The following is an 18,580-nucleotide window of genomic DNA, read 5'->3' on the forward strand; positions in this document are numbered from 1 at the left end:
ACGATTATTACAAACGATTATTATCAATCACTATTTTATTCCAATCATATTCCCATTTTAATACCATTTATTTTAAAATTTATAAACTATTTTAAACACACAAAAAAAATTATACATAGGCTTGATGTTACTTTATGCATAGACTTCTTTATCGCATCTGAAGTAACATTGATTATTATGCCGTTCTTACGCTCGTTATTGCACCATTATTAATATAATTCGAATACATAGGAAGAAGAGATCACATTATATACATTTGATGCTTTTGCAAAAACATAAGAAAAGATCAATTTGGTATTATTTTTCTCTTTTATGTTCTTTTTGTTCGTCCGATGGCTCTTCGCGAACGGCTAATACCATTCTTAACATAAGAATGGCAAGCAATTTGTCTAAAGGATCCATAAATCCTCGTTGTATCCATTTTGGAATCGTCGTGCGTGCATGAGAGAATCCCAATTTTTGAAGGATATAATCGATGCCGTAAGGCTCTATACTTTTGCCGGCCCAAGAGAGTAGTCTTGGCAGAGACATACGACAAGCGTTATTTTCATTAGCTGCGATAAAAAGAAGGAACCTAATTTAAAAAGGTAACTCACCTTACTGTTGGCTCCAAGTGCCACGTTTTACATCTATATGATCGCCAATCTTTTATAAACATTTCAGCTGGATCAAACTGTTTACGTTTTTTCTCATCTTCTACAGCGATGCTGGATACACTGGATGCATTAGCTGCTATACTTGAATTTGTATTTTTTCTCTCTTGATGATCAGGACTGTGTGCTCTTGCACCCATACTCTGTATAGTGTGCTATGTAATGGAAGAAATTTCATACAAATTAAAATATTTTTCTTTCTCTGAAAATAAAATTCGAAGCTATTTTAAATGTCCTGAAATTTTTCTAAAAATCCTTACCACTCTTTCCTTTTCTTTTACATATGATGTAATGAGATCATGTAGAAAGAAAAAGGCTTCAGCGTCAACAGTAACAAATATGTGATCTTCAAACTCCGTTATAAAACTACATTCGACCAATGGTTTCTCGCCTGCAAATCAAAATAATAGAATACAATAACAACAGTGTTTTTTTAACGATAATTATTAAAATTGAATATTTTTGTGTATACTTAAAGAGTTATATTTTGCAACATATACTCTCTTATAAATGCATATAACAATAAAAGTACAATTAATTTTCCTTCCATGCTTACTTAAAAGCATTGCCAGTTAACGCTGGTTACATCAAATAATTATAAAAAATGATATTAAAAAAGCGTCAATTTTTGTCTCCGAAATCCATATTTTAATATGTTTTGATCTTTATATATATTTATATTTTCTTTTATTATTGAATCCATTTCTAATGATTTAAATCTTGGAGAGAAAGTCTTTAAATTGATTAATGTTCGTAAAATGTTATCATATGCAGAATAGAAATTTTTCGAAAATAATTTCTTTCCGAGACTATCTTATTTATCTTTCATTCGTGCACTTTAAAAATATCAGATTATATCGCGGAAAAGAAGGCTTTCGAAAAACATCATATATTCATGATGATCAAGTATAATCTCTTATGAGTTTCGTAAAAAATGATTGTAATTTCCATTCGCTGAAATAACGAATATAGGAAGCAACAAATCAATCCTCAAGATGTTTTCTTGAAAGGGTGATCTTCTTCTTCTTCTTCGAGTTTTATTGGCTTGGACTGATCTTAAGGAATGGTGGGTTAAAATAAACCGGCCATCAACAGATAAATTAGTAAATAACAACAAACTTTCTTGTTAAATGAGAGAGTTTATCAACTTTCAAGAATTATTGTTACTTTTCTTCTTTCTTCTTTCTTCTTTCTCTTGTAGAGAAAAGGAGAATAAGTAAAATGTATGATAATGATATTTAGAGATAAAAGAGAAAAAGGAAAATATGAAAGAAGAAAGAAGATAAAAGAAAGCAAAATTGTGTTCAAATATTTAGATTAGAAGATTCAAGATAAGAAATTAAAGTTTTAACCATTCCGAGGAGACTTTTTGAGTTAGTTACGAACTCTAAAAGGAGGCGATATTTTCAGATTTTGTTACTGATTCAGTACAGTTGATCTTGTCATCTAATGATGACATTTAATATAAGAGTATCGAAAAATCGAGCACGTAAAAACCGTGTTACCTGCATGCAAAAACGTGTCTTTACACGTAAAAACATATCTCTCGACAGAAATGCTAATAAATGATTGGAAATATATATAAAATTGTAATATATAAATATGTAAAATTCAGAGATAAATCAGATAGATAAGAGATGATCTTTCAGATTTTATGAGCAGGCTCTGCCGGCAAATCACAAGCCTAATGCGAATGTAACTGATGCCAATTTGCTAGCAGCTTTTGAATATTTGTTGTCAATTTGATATATTGCGCGGATTTTGCTTGCTGGGTACCAATTATTTACACAAAACAATTTTTAAATGTGTAAAAATACGAAAAATACTCTTTTATATGGTACACTATAAAAAGTTAAACCGTGAAATCATGTATTTTAAACAAAAAATCATTTTTCGTGCTCGTTAAATATTACAATGCATTAAAAATTAAAATATAAATATGATTGAAAAAGTAACTTCGGTAATATGGTATCCCTCCTCCCCCTGCTCCCATATTTCCAATATAATCATATTTCACGAATATTGATTAATTTAAGAATTTTTCTTGGGGTTTAGACGATTTAAAATTTAAATCATTAGAAATGGGCCCAAAAAAAAAAAGTGGAAATCCAAACGCATCAAAATATAAGTTTTGGAAAAGTCATTCTAAAAGCCAAAATTGACATTTTTTAAACATTGCGTCCTTTCTGCATTCTCTACTTAAGTATATATACTTATATTTCGTGCAAACACACGACTGTGATGAATGCACAAAGTGCAGCTTAAGCTATTTGGGGGACTGCAAACTTCAACTCGTTCGTCGTTATTTTCCGTTTTTGTTAAATAACGGTAAGATTTATAGATATTTAAGGATCTCTCTACACTTTACATAATATGAAAAGTATACCAAGTAGATTGCTCTATACCCTCTCCTACCATTCCAAATATAATAAACTTCTCATTCTCTACTTACTGTATAAAATATGCTTAGGCAGTCCTAAAAATATATAAGAAAACCAATTGCAGAATAATTCGCGCATTGAATATGTAATGCTATCATTTGTACGCTTGAAATAATTAAACAAAAAAGAACTTGACGCGGTATACATAATTTAATTTACATTTCCAAATAAAATTACTGTAAGTAATTAACGTATGTCAAATAATTATCATATGTCATTGTGTATGTATGTGTTTATCTCTTATTTTCATATCTCATAGAAAATTGTTGCACACCAATCTCTTTATATGTAAGGGCAAATGATAGATTATACAGATGCATATTGATTATACAGATGAAATAATTACGAAGCAATTGTTTGAAAAATCGATTTACATACCTATAACATCTGGCGTTCTAGCGGTTTGTAAATGTTCAGTTTTCAAATGCAACTGCAACGAAGGTAAAGCAAATATCACCTCTCGCGTGTGCGAATGTTCCTGCAGCTTGCCAGATGTTGCGGACGTACTTCTTCCACGCGACGCGTTATTACCGTCCACCAATGTATTTTCTATCTTATCCCTTTCGACGCACGGAAATCTATCTACCGCTGTACAATGAAAAGGACAAACAAAAATGTTACAGATGTAAAAGGATAAATAAAATAAACTTTCGTACAGATTTAATACATACCATCGATCTCACTACTAGCAAATGCATAATGAAACCATTCTTGTAAAGATTTAAATTGCGGCGGAAATAAAACACTTCGACTTAATCTACAGACAGTTGCCATGGAATGATGTCTCGCGTGTTGTTCCTGTTGGTGACCTAGACTGATGGTCAATGTTTGTACGACGTGAACATCATATGTGTTGGGCGCTACAAAGGAGAAAAAGGTAAAAATTTAACAAATTGGCATGTTATAAAAAAATACGCGCTCGCAATATGTAATATCCATTTACTTTCAACACTTGGTATTTCTTGGGCTTCCGTAGCAAAACTTATACAGGGCTCTTTCAGCGAGAATATAGCCCAACTTTTGCTTTTGAAATTAATTCCATGGAAACATGCCAAGCTAATATTACATCCATGAAGTTCCATCGTACCGCCGAGGACAGTACCAGTTGATGGCAAAGAAAATTTTAAGCTTCCTAATTGAAGACCAGCTACTTGGGCTAATACTCTTTGCCAGTGTCTATGATGTCTAGCGTCCGATATCGCACTCTGGTTTAAATTCCATGGACTTCCTATATAATAATTTTAATTAATATCGTACATCTTTATCATGAAGGGACTGACAATTCTAACAGTTTTTATTTACCATCGGATCTCTTCTTCTGTTGCCTCTTCTTAAAACTGCTGTTATTTATCCTTTGATGTTTCGGTTGCAACGAGCTAAAGACGCGTTTACTACTCTTAAATTGTTGACTAAAGAACTCGTCCAATTTGTAAAACATTTTCAGTAAGTCGGCCGTTGTTGATTTACTGATCATGATTTGTAATTGATCCCAACCCAGATCACCATGCATAAAAATAATTGCGGGCCTGTACATATTAACATATCTGTATTTTTTTATATCTTAATATGTTGTTATATAACAATATAACATTAAGGACAATTTGATTTAAATAAATTCAAACATATATATACCTTCGTGTTGGCATGAAAGCATCACCGTTATTGCTACGATTAATTTTCCATTCATCTCTGAGAGTAACGTCCAAAGAAGACACTCGAGACATTAACACACTTGTTCCCATATAATCCAATCGTAATTCTAATGCAAATAATTTCAATCCTACTGTATGATCAGGTTCTATTCCAGGTTCTTCTCGAATGTGTACTATATGAAATACATATAAAAAATTAATAGATTAAATTCTATAATAATTTATCAATGCATATTAGAATTGGGCATTTACGCATAAAATATAATAGTCTACATCTACGCATAAACAATATAAATTATGTTTAACATGTCAAAAGATTCTACAAATCGGATTTTATTATATATATATATATATATATATATATATATATATATACATCCATACAGGGTGGCCCAGATCATTTGGGACAATACTTGTGTGCAAATAGAGAGGACCAAACTGAGTCAAAAAGTCCTCTATCATTTTTTTTATAACGCTTAATAAAGAAGTTCCCAGTAAACACAAAGTAACAATAATATAACATCAATATTATAATATCCCACTCAACAATGTAACTGCAATATAATATGCCTTGTACATAATAGTTACATTGTTGAGTGGGAAATTATAACATTAACATTATGTTACTGTTACTTTGTGTTTACTGGGTTATTATCTCGTAAAGTCTGGTCAATCAGCGCCAACCTTTAGCCGGGCGCACGTCGATGAGTCGCGGCGTGAAGTGTGCGCTGCCGCATACTACCAGGCGCGCGGTTCACCGACATGCACTCGACTAAAGATCGGCGCTGATTGGCCAGACTTTATTCAACAATAACTCCTTTTTATTAAATGTTATAAAAAAAAAATGATAGAGGATTTCTCGATTCACAGTCAGTTTGGTCCGTTCTATCTGCACACGAGTATTGTCTCAAATGATCTGGGACACCCTGTATATACAAAATATATTACAAAATATATTACGAAATATTATAAATATATACAAAATAATGTTAATTCACAGGCTGTCCGGATATTCAACCGACAAACTTCCAGAGATTGTCGGGGGAATCCTAAGGACTTTTTGCAAATGAACCGACTAGGGTCGGAAACGTATTATTACATTGCTACGATGTCGGGAATATCGGCGGCATAAGGCTCCAAGCAAAGTAGCCTGCCATGCACGTGACGTCACAAACGCTTAATTTAGACAGCTCATGACGGGTTGCTTGTCCGAAAAGTACCACAATTAAATAGCAATGATCGACTATACTCTGTAGGTCTGTGCCAGAAGATAGAAACATGATCCTTATATGCTTTCTGAGCATGTCTAATTTCTCAATATGTTCTTCCTCATATTGTTTAGCCACTGCCATTTAATTGCGGTTTTCGGATAAGCAACGTACCATGCGTTGTCTAAATTAAGCGTTTGTAACATTGTCACGTCCATGGCAGGCTGCCATGTCGCCGACATTCCCGACGTCATAGCAATGTAACGATGCGCTTCCCTGGACCCTAGGTCCATTTGCAAAAAATGATCCTTAGGGTGCTCTCGACAATCTCTGAAAGTTTGTCGGTTGAATATCCGAACATCTTATGTATATATATTAATATTATTTTGTAATATATAATATCATTTTTATATTTTATGACATTTGATTTATAATAGTTCACATAGTTCACATGTTTACATAAAAAAAGTCCACGTAAATATCATATAAACAATACGTAAACGTTTCGAATCTACAACACAATCTGATATACAGGGTGTTTCAGAATCTCTGTTACAAACTTTGAGGGGTGATAGGAATCAGTGAAAGCATCATTTTTTATTAAGCAATCCCCGTTCTCCGCGTCCTTAAAGAAATACACGTCTTGGAATCCTGGCGCCTAGGCAACCCAACAGTGAGGGGCACAGACTTCAGCCAACAACACTACAAAAAAATGTTCAAAGTGTCTTCTCCCTATTTCATTACACTTATTACATCTACATGACATTGACGGCCTTACATTTTCAAAAATGACAGGATTGTTCCTGATTTGGTGAAGAGCTTCATTGATCTAACTAGATCCCTCCCTGGTGTCAACGAGGATGATATACACAGTACTTTTGACACACCAGAGGTAAAAATCAAGAAGGTTGAAATCAGAAGAGCGTTGAGGCCATGCGACATGCCAGGGTTTCAGGACGGAGGACACAAGAATTGCTTAATAAAAAACGATGTTTTCACCGAGTTCTACCAGTTCTCAAAGTTTGTAACAGAGATTCTGAAACACCCTATGTATTCAATAACTTAATTTTATTAGAAAAAAAACTCACTATAAGTATCGATTCTACTCAATTCGATTGTCCCACCAACTATACCACCTTTCGCATCTAGACTCGATCCTCCTAGACTGATGCCTATGTATAAATTTTTATGTCCCGTGCTGCCGATAGATAGTCTACCGTCCGATCTAAAATCTTTTGTCATCCAGCTAACGTTGCCCATTACGTTACCCATATTCATATGCACGTTTAAACGCGTAAAATTCACCGCGAATAACACCAATGTCTCCCACGCAGATTCTCTTAATTTAATCTCCGACGATATTTGCTTGTCCGTGGTAAAGCTCCATGCTCTCCCGATATCTGTTACAAAGATATAATTATTTATTTGTACAAGTCCCAAGCGTTTCATTAATTTTTTTAATTGCATAAAATGCACTACTGTAAATACCTTTTAATCGCGCAGGTCTTGGCATATCGTTCTCCAAACTTAACTTCAATTTTTCTCTATTTAATACAGGACTTCTTTCAGGTGCGCTTTTTGATAACGGATCGCATGTGTGTCTATCGTAATGCTTCAACAATGAGCTACCCATGACCGCCTCTTCTTGATTTAACGGAAAACTTCCATCTCCTTCTGAGTATGCGGTACCTGAACTTAAATCTCCCAAAAACAAGCGTCTCACTATGCTGCGTCTGTACCATGCTTTTGGAAAAGCCAGAATTTCTGTTAATCGACGCATGTCATATTTAAACGAGGCAGATCCAATATCGATAATTGCTGAAAAAGATTAATGTTTGGAAAACTTATTGCACGAGAATTTATCTAGATAAATTGGTGCATAAACATGTGCTCGACATCTTAACACATTTATATACATACTTGAGAATCGTATGACAGCACGGCTAGTATCCGAAAGCTTTTTGAGTTGTTCGCTTTGAAAGTTTTGTTTCCTGCTTCTCGATAAATGAAATTTAACGAATTCAACATTTATACTCAATGAATCTTTCCTCTCGCTATCCGATAAAGGCGACCATTGCGCTTCCTTTAGCCCTGTCTTCTTCCCGCCTCCATAGGGGTGAAAAATATAAACAGAAAAATCCGCTAGACAACCTGTAACGGATAATCCACCAATGGCTGAGCCTGTTTCTTTTCCCGTTGTTTGAGATTTAAATTCTCGAAATTCTATTAATTCTTCCTCGGCCCGTTTCGACGAGAACACAATATCGAGAGATGGCAACTGCAGCATACATTCTACTCGTGAAACTGGTAAACACGAGAATCTATAATAAAAATTATTATTTATTAACAAATGTTGAATTTCTCTTTTAAAACTTATATATCGCGATTTTTCTTTTACCTAAACGTAGATGGCTGCATATGAAAATATACTATAACGTCAACGGGGAAACTGGCATAAACGTAATTGCTATTCGCAGCCGTGGCAGCCCACGATGTGTTTTCTGTATTTTCCAGTAAAAAGCTAACATTCGTTTGCGCGCTACTCTGAAAGTTATTCTTGCTTGGAATTGGCTCTAAAGTTTGCTCTAGAAATTCAAGAATATGAGGACTAATGATAGTTTCCTCTGGAATGCTTTGAAGAGTCATCCAAGCAAACAGACTCGCTTTTTTAGTACTAGATTTTCTGAGCATTGTCATCGTAATTGGATTCAACAGACTATTTTCAGCAGATACGCGGGGAGATAATGGTTCCTCTGGAAGAGTTTTGGATTCATAATGAACCTACAAAAAAAATATGCTCTTTATATCTGCTGTTTGAAAAATCGCGATAAATCGCAGATATATAAATAAAATCTTAAATCTTACCTTAACATCTAAACCAGGAATATGAAAAATTGTTAAATCTACCAAAGGCACATTTATATTATGCTGCAAATATCTCAATCGAGATGTGCTAATCGTGGATGGCTTCTCTTTACTATTCAAATGTTTTCTGCTACTATTGGGACTGCCACATTGAAATTCGAACATACCACCGGAACACGATCTTTCTTTCTTCATTCTACTCAAGCTGTAAAACAGAAAAAGAGAATTTATATTACATACACATATACATACATATACTATATATATATGTGTGTGTGCGTGCGTGCGTGCGTGCGTGCGTAATTATTATATATATAGTATTTATCTAATGTATATTATTATTTTTATTACACATAAAAATTATATTAATTATTAAGAAAGATATTAGATATGGAAAAATATTATATAATTAAGAAAGCAAGTTAAAAAATGCGATATTATAAATATTTACAATTTAATTTCGTCTTCCTTTCCTGGATCTTTTGTATGCAATACACATTTCCCGCTATTAATTAAAACTTTGACATCGAGCTCAAAGTCTATATTTGGTTCTTGAGTTTTCTGGGAAGTAATGTATGGAGACGACGTCGACGAAGCTTGTTCTTTTCCAAATGAATCGAGCAACGGTGCACTGAAAAAAAATATAAGCTTAACGTATTTCATACACATGTAGCTTGCAATTATTGAGAATACATACTTTCCCTCCATACTATCATAACTAGATGTACAACTAGTATCTCTATTTTTTTTTCTTAATTCAACTCGTTCTCCTTCTATCTCGATAGTCTCTGGCCATTCCAATTCCCCTTCCGGTAAACTCAAGTCAGAACTAGCGCTTGGTAAAGATGATTGCCTGATAAAAGTAGATATTTATTTTACACATCTTTTCTTTTTTTTCATTGCTAATGTAACTTCAGACATACCTTCCCATTGTATGTGTATCACTAAATGTAACTCGTGGTCCACCAAGTCCTTTTACACGCAAGGAAGCTGATCTGTGATAATCATTGTTAATTAAATAAAAAAACCTATAATTCGTAAAAATTTACTAAAGTTTAAAACATTATTTTTGAAAAAATTCGATTAGAAAGTGCTTTAAAGAATAACGATATTTAATTGGACATGTAAAATGCATACCGACTGGGACCGCTTCTAGGGCTGCTTTCATAACTAGCCGAATTTGCTGAATTAATTTCCGTATTAATATCTTCCGGGCTTTCTAAGTGATGTTCTGGTGTAGGCGAAGGTACAATAAATGATCTCGAACGATACGTATTCGGTTTACTACCGAGACCTAATTTACCCTTGATACCAGAAGCTTTAACCGATTGCCTCCTTAACTTTTGAATCATATCTCTGGAAAATAAATTTTAGAAGCCAAAACATATAAAATAATAATAATAATAATAATTTTATAACATACCTTCTAAAATCTTTAAATACCATTGCTTCTAATTCATGTAGACGTTTCATTTCTTGCTCGATTGTTCCGTGCGAAGCGCCTAATGATCGCAAATCATTTATTATCTTAGCTTGTTCGTTCATTTCCTTTTCTATCAATTGTGATCTCTTCTTTGCATCAAGTGTGGAATCAAAAATAAATGCTGGTAGACTATCCGTCCAATTTTTCGATTTTTTCATTAATATGCTTTCCTGTAATTACAAACAATTTTAGCTCTAAATAAGATATCACACTGCGGTGTAATTCTAAGATCTTGAAATAATAAAATATTACAATCTTGAGATTTATTTCTTTAATGTAAATGTGAGACACGAAAATAAACATTATATTTTTAAAATAATTATATTTTACACTCTCTCTGTATTATATATTTTTCATATATTATTTAAAAACAAATGTATATATTTTAACCAAATATAATTAAATTTAAAAAATAAGTATTATGTATTTTTATTTTATTTACTATACATTAATGTTTGTATATCAATTTCGTTATTAACTCCCCCCTCTCTCTCCGCTCTCCCCTCCCTCTCACCCTCTCCCTCTCTCCCTCCCTCCCACCTTTTTATATAGTTAGATAGATTTGACTTGATATTTTAAAATAATGCCATTTGTTGATAGTTGACTCTCGCACAAAATACATAATTAAAAGAGATCAGTCCAATTATTTTTAGCCATACTTTGTCTAAATGTAATAAATTTATTAAAATTATTACATTTACAAATTCATAATTATTTAAATTTATAAATTTCCCGCGTATATTTAATGAAATCTGCGTATATTTCATTAAATATGCGCGAGATATAAAATAAATGCATTGAAATCAAAATTTACTCTTTCATATCACAAAGTGAAATAAACGTATAAACTTACTTATTTCTATTTTATATGACATTGCGTTCATTCTACATTACTTACTTTAAAATACGTGTATATAATACAAAAGTTGTGCGTATGAAGATGCCAAAAAATAAAAATAATTAAACCATACTTTTTTTTTAACCTGGCTAGTGCTATTTTCCGGTTGATCTCCATCATCACTATCATAATCTGGGGGAACGTGAATATCATCTTCTTCTTCAGAACCAGTTAACATTGTTAATGTATGTCCAAGAGCCGATAGCTGTTGTCCTACACTGACATCAAGATGAATATCAACTCCTTCCATTTGCCATTGAACATTTAAGATCCACTTGGCATTATCTAGAAGAAATTAATTATATATTCGCAAAATAATATATATATTTTTAAAATATCAATTTTATAAAAAAAATGCAAGGATTACACACCAGATTTGTCTTGTTTCTGCGCGATAGTTCTACTACATACTTCATAAGTGCCTTCTGATACAACACATAAATTCATTATATTGCTATCAGCCATATCTGGCTTCCAATCGTCCAATGAAGTTTCAAAATCTTCCGCAAATCTCAAACATAATCCTACAAACCTAGAAATGACAAAAGATGTAGTTTGAAAACATACATAAAAAATAATTTTATATATGTAAATATGAGTGTGAGCCTATATATTATAAGAATAAGAAACTGTAGACATATATATGTAAACACATACCTTCCTTTACTAACCAGGCTACCACTGCTACATGCGGATATGCTTGTGTTTTCCAGTGTCACTACAACAGCTCCTCGCGATTCTCCGTCATAAAGACCTCTGTTCAATCTCCAATTATTTGGCGGTAAAGGATTAAGTGGCAAACAGATACCCATATCATCGACTGTTAATTGTAAAAACAATGTGCCAAGATGAGGTGCACTGAGCTGACTTGTCAGTTGCCCAAATGGAACCTTCTCAAATACTTGCTGAGTGGCAGTTAATACCTCTTTATTTAAATTAGATCTCTTTTCGTTCCAATACTCGTATGCATTTTTGTAATTTAACCAAACGAGTATAGCTTTATCGATAGCCATTGGTTGTATATAGATCAGTGGACGTTTAAGAGTAATTAAAACCACTTCCTTATCCTCATCTTGTGCCATCTCTTCTTGAAATGCATTTCGCAGTCCCACTCTAGTGTTGAAGAAAGCAAACTGCTGAAATTCGGGCTCCACCTCTTCAAACAGGACATTTTTCAACAATTGTCCCAGACTCAAATTAATATCAACTTGAGCTTTGCCGAATAATTTCATGTAGGGATTAGGTTGAGTAGCTCCAGAAACATTTTGCACTCTGTTGGATAATTGAAATTCGACTGCGCCGGTTTCTAGCCGCACCGCCGAGTTTGTCGGAGTTGTTGCGGTCAATTGAATCCTCTGTAAAAAAATAACGTTCTCTTTTTTTATATACATATGTACAGAGTGAAGAAAAAGTATCGAACCGGTAAAATATCTCAAAACAAGGCATTTGAGAAAAAAAATGTTATATACAAACGTTATACAAAAATTTCAACAAATGCATCAAATTGGTGATACCAATTTGACCTTGAGCACAGTTATGGAGGAGAACTGAAAATCAATTTTAAATGGAAACCTCCATTTTTTATTCGATATTCTTGTACCTTAAAAGCTTTTCAAAACACAATAATAAAGTTCCTTTCCGTTAAGTATTTTCCAAGTTATAAGGCTTGAAAGATACAGTACCGCCAGCTTAGTATTATCCAAAAGTGACTTTTATGCCTTAACAATGCTACTTAAAGTCACATTAATATTGCTACTTAATACTTAAACACTTAAAACCCTACAACTTTTGTATATAACATTTTTTCTCAAATGCCTTGTTTTCGAGATATTTTATCGGTCTGATACTTTTTCCTCAACCTGCGTGTATTTTTTGATACTTAATCAAAAAGACTGCTACAAATTAATAATAAGTTCACGATTTTAATTACCAATAAATATATAAAAAAAAAATTTCGAAAGATTCTTCTTACTTTAATTCGTATAATTAGCGAGAATAAAATTCGTTTCAAAGTAGAGTTGGTCGATTCGTCGTCTTCGAACCACAATGGCACTGGCTTTTCACCTCCATAAACCTTTTGCACAACCTCGTTTACTTCTTTCATAAATACTTTTTGTACAAATACTAAATGATTTAAGAGATCCGTCGTTAAGGAATGCTCAAATATTCCAATATCTGCGGTTGCGCTTAAGTAGCTACCTTGCCTCAACACGACACCGTCTATGAAATAGTGATCGGGAAATTTTGTTAAAAAATACGATTATTAAAATTAAAAAAAAAAAAAAAAAAAAAAAACACACGATTTATTTACCTGCTAATTTACTATCGTTCAAGTTACCAGTTCCGTCTTGAACGTATTCGGCAGAAACGTGCACTTTAGGTAATTCAATACTAGCTTCAGATGGTAGATTCGCTTCAGTTATTTGCAGCTTTGTCGTGAAACTCAGATTATGATGGGGCAAGTCTATGGTAAATTTAGCCTTGCTGCCTGTTATACCGGAACTATTTACCTGGTCCATCTTGTACTGCGCTTGAAGAGATGGTAATAGTGCCGCGGTAATGCTCAGGCTTTGAAGTATTATGTGGAATTGCATAACAATAGGCTCCAAAAGACTGGACACAGTCTGTGGTTTTTCTTTTTCCATGTCCATCGATGGAGCCGGAGCATAATGATGTGGACTGCCCGGAGCAGCATCCACATCATCCTGTTGCTGTCCTCGCGACATTCTTGATGATGTTCGAGTAACTCTTAGTTCCTACATAGGGATATATATTTCTCTTTTTTCACATATATCTCTTTAAATAAATTGAACGAGCTAGATAAGATTGATATCTACCTGTAGCGTTGACGACAATTGCTTGCTACCTCTTGTCATCATTCCGTGCAAGGCTACGGGATGCTGAGGTATATCGATATTAACAGCACCGATGGTCAGTAAACCGCTATTCTTGTCCTTTTGACGCCTCGTGATGCTGGAATATAGAGCTTGAGATTTTCCAACAGTGACTTTTACGACTGTCTGTTGACTAGGGGCGACGCCCTCTAGTAAAACAATCATAGTTCTCCCGATTTGTCCGGTCATACTGCATTCTAAACTCGCGGGTCGCGATTTCTTGCGGCAAGTCAAACTAGCATGTAGACTAGTGATCTCCGCTTCGAGCTTCAAGCCACTTAAAGTAGCTAATAATCTGGTTCTATGAATTCGCGCGACGCCAAAAATAATCAATCTCGTTCTTTCACCCGTTACAATATCTACAATTATGACATTCGATTATTATATCGATGCTGAAAAAAAGATAAAGAGTGTATCCAGGGTGTCTACTCAAATCATAGAAAGATTCCCTGTAAATTCCTTGATGTTTCAGATATTTTTGTTGAAAATTTTAGGTAAAAAAATATTTTAAAGATTTTTTTATGCAATTTTTTAAAATAAATCGTTTTATTGTGTCATGTTTTCTAATGCCTTTCATTCATAAAAAATACAGAGCCTCTTCAAGTTTCAAGTGTTAGATTTGCAAATATACTCAAAAAACTGAATAGCTTTCGTAAGATAAACACTTTTCAGTTGCGTCAATGCTTTTCATTTTTTTGTTACTAAAAATTACAATAAAGAATGTATATTCAATATTTTGCTAAGAAACTGAATAAATAAACAGAGATAGATATATATATTTATAATATGTTTTACATATTATAAAATTCCATGAGAATTCCCTAATTTTTCAGGTATAAAAAAAAGCAGGTATAAAAAAAATCTCTGGGAATTCCAGATTTTCCATGTTTTTTCAGGGCGTAGACACCCGGTACTATATATATATATATATATATAAAAAAAAAAAAAAAGACTCACTCAATTCTTTCGATGGAGGAACGGGTGTTGAACTATTCTCCGCATTCAATCCTTTCTCAATATCAATATCCTTGGTCTCGTTCAAGATCTCGTACTTTTTACCACTCTTACAATGTTCCGCCACATCCGCCGGTATCGAAAACCGATGGGTAATAGTTTTAGTCTCTGGACGAGTCGCGTACAAATCGAGAAGGTAATATATAGTTTTCCAACATCGTGGTGTCAAGTGCGCGCTATCCTTACATGTCACATCCGTGCATTTATCTAAATTCGATCCGCTAGGACTTGCTCCGAAACTGGGCGTAATAACACCCTCGCTCAAATTGATGTATCCCTTCACGCTTTTTCCGGTGCTTCGTAATTTTTGCGCAAAACTCTGTGGCCGCGATCGTTGCACAGTCGTACCTGATAATATTTTCGGTTGGTTGGGCTCACCGAAACTACTACGTAACAGTGGTGCCTCCATCTTTTTGCCATTAATGAGAAATTGTTCTTGCAAATCAGATGCTAGAAACAAAATATTAAATTTTTTATTATATGGACAGATACAACTTTATTTTAGTGTGACTAATAAAAATACGCTTACTCGAGGATGAGCCGTTCTTCGCGGCGGTATCATTGACGATTATATTAGCGCTTTGTTTTCCCTCTGGCTGTTGCTCTTTCAATTCCATCTGCGTCTCCTTAACGTTCTGATACATGTTACTTATCTGATGCAATAATCTGAGAAGAGGCATATTCACTTGCTGGCTTATGTACCGGATATTTAGACTAATATTAACTACCGTGCTGGTATGCTTCTTCAATTGACCCCTTGATATGTATAAAACATTTTGCTTTTGTATCATATCGTCCACTGTCATATCGGCCATTTTTTTCACATCAATGTCTACGCCAATTCTTTCGCATAGAAACGCTGGCGTCTCCGGTGGTATATCGAGATAAAATTTCGAATTACTTCCTTTTCTCGGCTGATACTTGTTATCTATATAAAATTTAAAAAAATATATACATAAGTATAATATATATAATATATATATTAAAAAAAATATATTCCTCACACACCTCTATATCCACAATTTAATAATTTTGTAAACTTACTTTTCTTTTTATCTGTAACTTTTCCAAATTCGCTCACAACTATATCAATACGCATGGTGTCCATACTGCCAACAAGAGACAAATTTGAGCCTAACGAGTCTAAGGAAGATACGTTATTTACATTTCCTGATCCAATAACTGATAACATCTGTTGTGGCATAACCGATAAAGATGACAAAAGTGGCTCAAATATCAGATGTGCGTCTAATAATCTAAGAGAATCTTTCATTGGATACAGAAAAGCACCGCTTTGTACATCTGAATCTTCAGTGTCATCGGTAGTCATAGTGTTGATTTTTGAGTCCTGCAAAAGAAAAAAGAAGAAGTAAAAATATTTTTAGTTTAATTTCGCATTAAAGCAACGTATCCATATTATAGAATATCAAACAACGCAAAATTTTGAAATATACCTTTATAGGCTTTTGCTCTGTACGAAAGACCTATGTAAGCAAGGAAATGAACATGAAAGTAAACACACATGTAATTTTTCAACATATACTTATAAATCTTTACATTCCTATAAATACATCTCTTACATATTTTAATAGGAAGACTATATAGTATAGTATTGTAACGGTGCATCCCTAGTATACTAATAAAACAAATGCTCGCACCTCTGGCGGCCTCACCATAGGCGCCATCCCACCACGTGTAGTTGTAGCGTGAGTGGGAGACTGGCCGATACGTACCGGCTAGATATAAAAGCCGGCGAATCGGCACTTCCATTCTGAATCCTGCTGGAATTACTGAGGCTTTTTTACCGGAAACTTATGACGAGTCCAATTAGATCAGATGATCCAGCGTCTGAAACAACGCATCTGGATCGATAGCTCCGAGAGCTTAGACGTTCTGTGATAGCCAATACTCCAATTTAGACATCTTACCATTTTCGAGACGACTAACATGGAAGCCGACAACATGTCAAGTTCTGAGGAAGAAATCTCAAGAGATCCACCGGTTCTGCCCGATCTCTTAGATTAGAACATGCCAAGATAATGAACCAGATCCGAAAGTGGGGCCGCCAGGGCCATCACTTCGACGGAAAAGATCCACTTACTTTCCTGGAGCAAACAGAGAAGCTACATCAAAAGTATGACTACAACAAAGACCTATTGCTCCTAGGGCTTCCTTTACTGCTGCAGGGCGACGCGTTCCTATGGTACAGAAATAATCGTGAGACTTGGATTACCTGGGATGACTTTTGCAACAACCTCAAGACTCACTTCCTACCCCCGAGATATCAATACCAGTTGAGGCGAGACATACTGAGCCGCTATCACCAACCGAACGAACCGTTCCAGGTATACGCCACCGCAATGCTCACCATGATGAACCGAGGGCTACTCCGCTCAACACCAGGCAGAACAACTGTACGAGAATATGAACCCGGAGTACAAGTTCTACGTTCGATTCACCGACACCACAAGCTTGGACGACTTGAGCACGCAGGCCGCTCAGTTCGAAGCAATCAATCGCCACCGAAAGGAATGCTGTCCCGAATCATCCGACACTAACGATAAGCCCACCACCGCCATCACATACAACCGAGACGAGTACTGTTGGCTGCAAGCAGAGAGGACATACCCGCCAAGACTAAGCGTCCACCCAAAAAGTTCTGCTCGCGCTGCGGGAAAGATAATGTGCTATCTCGTGACTGCTATCCGTCGAAGGGAAATGCAAAGCGGGCCAGAAACGTCAAGCCGTCACCTGATTCTATGTAATCTACAACCTCCAACCGCACATCTTCAAGTCCGGATTCTGCAGCCATCTGGGTCTACTGGATTCTGATACCGCGTGCCTGTGCGCCATTCCTTATAAACTATAGCTATAAGAGTCGCATTTTGTATATACCGTGACCTTTAAGCGTATACACGACCATAGCGTCTTATACTTGACAGTCTGTGTGTTTACTGAGGAATAAACCAAGTGTTAAACCAGACCAGGGCATAGCAATCGGATTTCTCTTCTCCCGAATCCTGGCATCGATGAGCCGATTCGCGGCATCGGGAATGGTGTACCGTTACAATATAATAATTCATATTTTAACATGTATAATAATAATAAAAATGTACAGAGTGACCCAGAATTTATCCGATGAACTGTGGGAGGATATTCTACAAATGGAAATAAGAAAAAATATTATATGAAGTTTGGTTAGAAAAATATTTTAATTACAAAGCAAATTTTATAAGCAAATATTGAGAAACGAAACATGAAATAGATAACTATGGATTTTCCATTGTGCAGAATATGAAAAGTCGAACGTGTTTATCTTATCTGTGTATTCATATCGTGTTTACTATTTTTAAAAGATTCAATATTGTTACTTTTACATCAATAGCTATTAGATTTCAATCGTTGCATGAATTAGCAATTACCATCAAAATGCCAAATCTGTTTTCAGTACTCTGCGTTGATACCACTGCTT

General features: G+C 34.6%; 1 protein-coding gene across 11 annotated transcripts in view; it reads right to left on the bottom strand.

Moving 5' to 3' along the window:
- Tweek (transmembrane protein KIAA1109 homolog tweek) overlaps nucleotides 1-18,580 on the bottom strand; it is a 35,264-nt gene continuing 16,684 nt past the window's right edge. For 8 of the 11 annotated variants that reach the window (XM_070297907.1, XM_070297906.1, XM_070297897.1 and 5 more), the window contains 28 exons: nucleotides 16,563-16,592; nucleotides 16,153-16,456; nucleotides 15,638-16,036; nucleotides 15,052-15,558; nucleotides 14,038-14,453; nucleotides 13,512-13,956; nucleotides 13,173-13,420; nucleotides 11,858-12,555; nucleotides 11,572-11,732; nucleotides 11,274-11,485; nucleotides 10,243-10,472; nucleotides 9,957-10,175; nucleotides 9,743-9,814; nucleotides 9,517-9,672; nucleotides 9,271-9,450; nucleotides 8,820-9,024; nucleotides 8,353-8,735; nucleotides 7,875-8,275; nucleotides 7,443-7,772; nucleotides 7,043-7,354; nucleotides 4,727-4,919; nucleotides 4,397-4,620; nucleotides 4,038-4,322; nucleotides 3,766-3,954; nucleotides 3,473-3,682; nucleotides 914-1,044; nucleotides 597-808; nucleotides 1-517 (listed from right to left, as the gene is read on the bottom strand). In XM_070297907.1, coding sequence (XP_070154008.1) covers nucleotides 298-517; nucleotides 597-808; nucleotides 914-1,044; nucleotides 3,473-3,682; nucleotides 3,766-3,954; nucleotides 4,038-4,322; nucleotides 4,397-4,620; nucleotides 4,727-4,919; nucleotides 7,043-7,354; nucleotides 7,443-7,772; nucleotides 7,875-8,275; nucleotides 8,353-8,735; nucleotides 8,820-9,024; nucleotides 9,271-9,450; nucleotides 9,517-9,672; nucleotides 9,743-9,814; nucleotides 9,957-10,175; nucleotides 10,243-10,472; nucleotides 11,274-11,485; nucleotides 11,572-11,732; nucleotides 11,858-12,555; nucleotides 13,173-13,420; nucleotides 13,512-13,956; nucleotides 14,038-14,453; nucleotides 15,052-15,558; nucleotides 15,638-16,036; nucleotides 16,153-16,456; nucleotides 16,563-16,592 — 7,572 coding nt within the window. In that variant the 3' untranslated portion in view covers nucleotides 1-297. The remainder of the gene's footprint in view (nucleotides 518-596; nucleotides 809-913; nucleotides 1,045-3,472; nucleotides 3,683-3,765; nucleotides 3,955-4,037; nucleotides 4,323-4,396; nucleotides 4,621-4,726; nucleotides 4,920-7,042; nucleotides 7,355-7,442; nucleotides 7,773-7,874; nucleotides 8,276-8,352; nucleotides 8,736-8,819; nucleotides 9,025-9,270; nucleotides 9,451-9,516; nucleotides 9,673-9,742; nucleotides 9,815-9,956; nucleotides 10,176-10,242; nucleotides 10,473-11,273; nucleotides 11,486-11,571; nucleotides 11,733-11,857; nucleotides 12,556-13,172; nucleotides 13,421-13,511; nucleotides 13,957-14,037; nucleotides 14,454-15,051; nucleotides 15,559-15,637; nucleotides 16,037-16,152; nucleotides 16,457-16,562; nucleotides 16,593-18,580) is intronic. The other 3 variants (XM_070297898.1, XM_070297908.1, XM_070297899.1) reach the window with 3 other exon arrangements.

Source organism: Polyergus mexicanus, unplaced genomic scaffold (assembly GCF_030449975.1).
Source record: "Polyergus mexicanus isolate NDT 795.1 unplaced genomic scaffold, iyPolMexi1.0 SCAF_6, whole genome shotgun sequence".
NCBI lineage: Eukaryota > Metazoa > Arthropoda > Insecta > Hymenoptera > Formicidae > Polyergus > Polyergus mexicanus.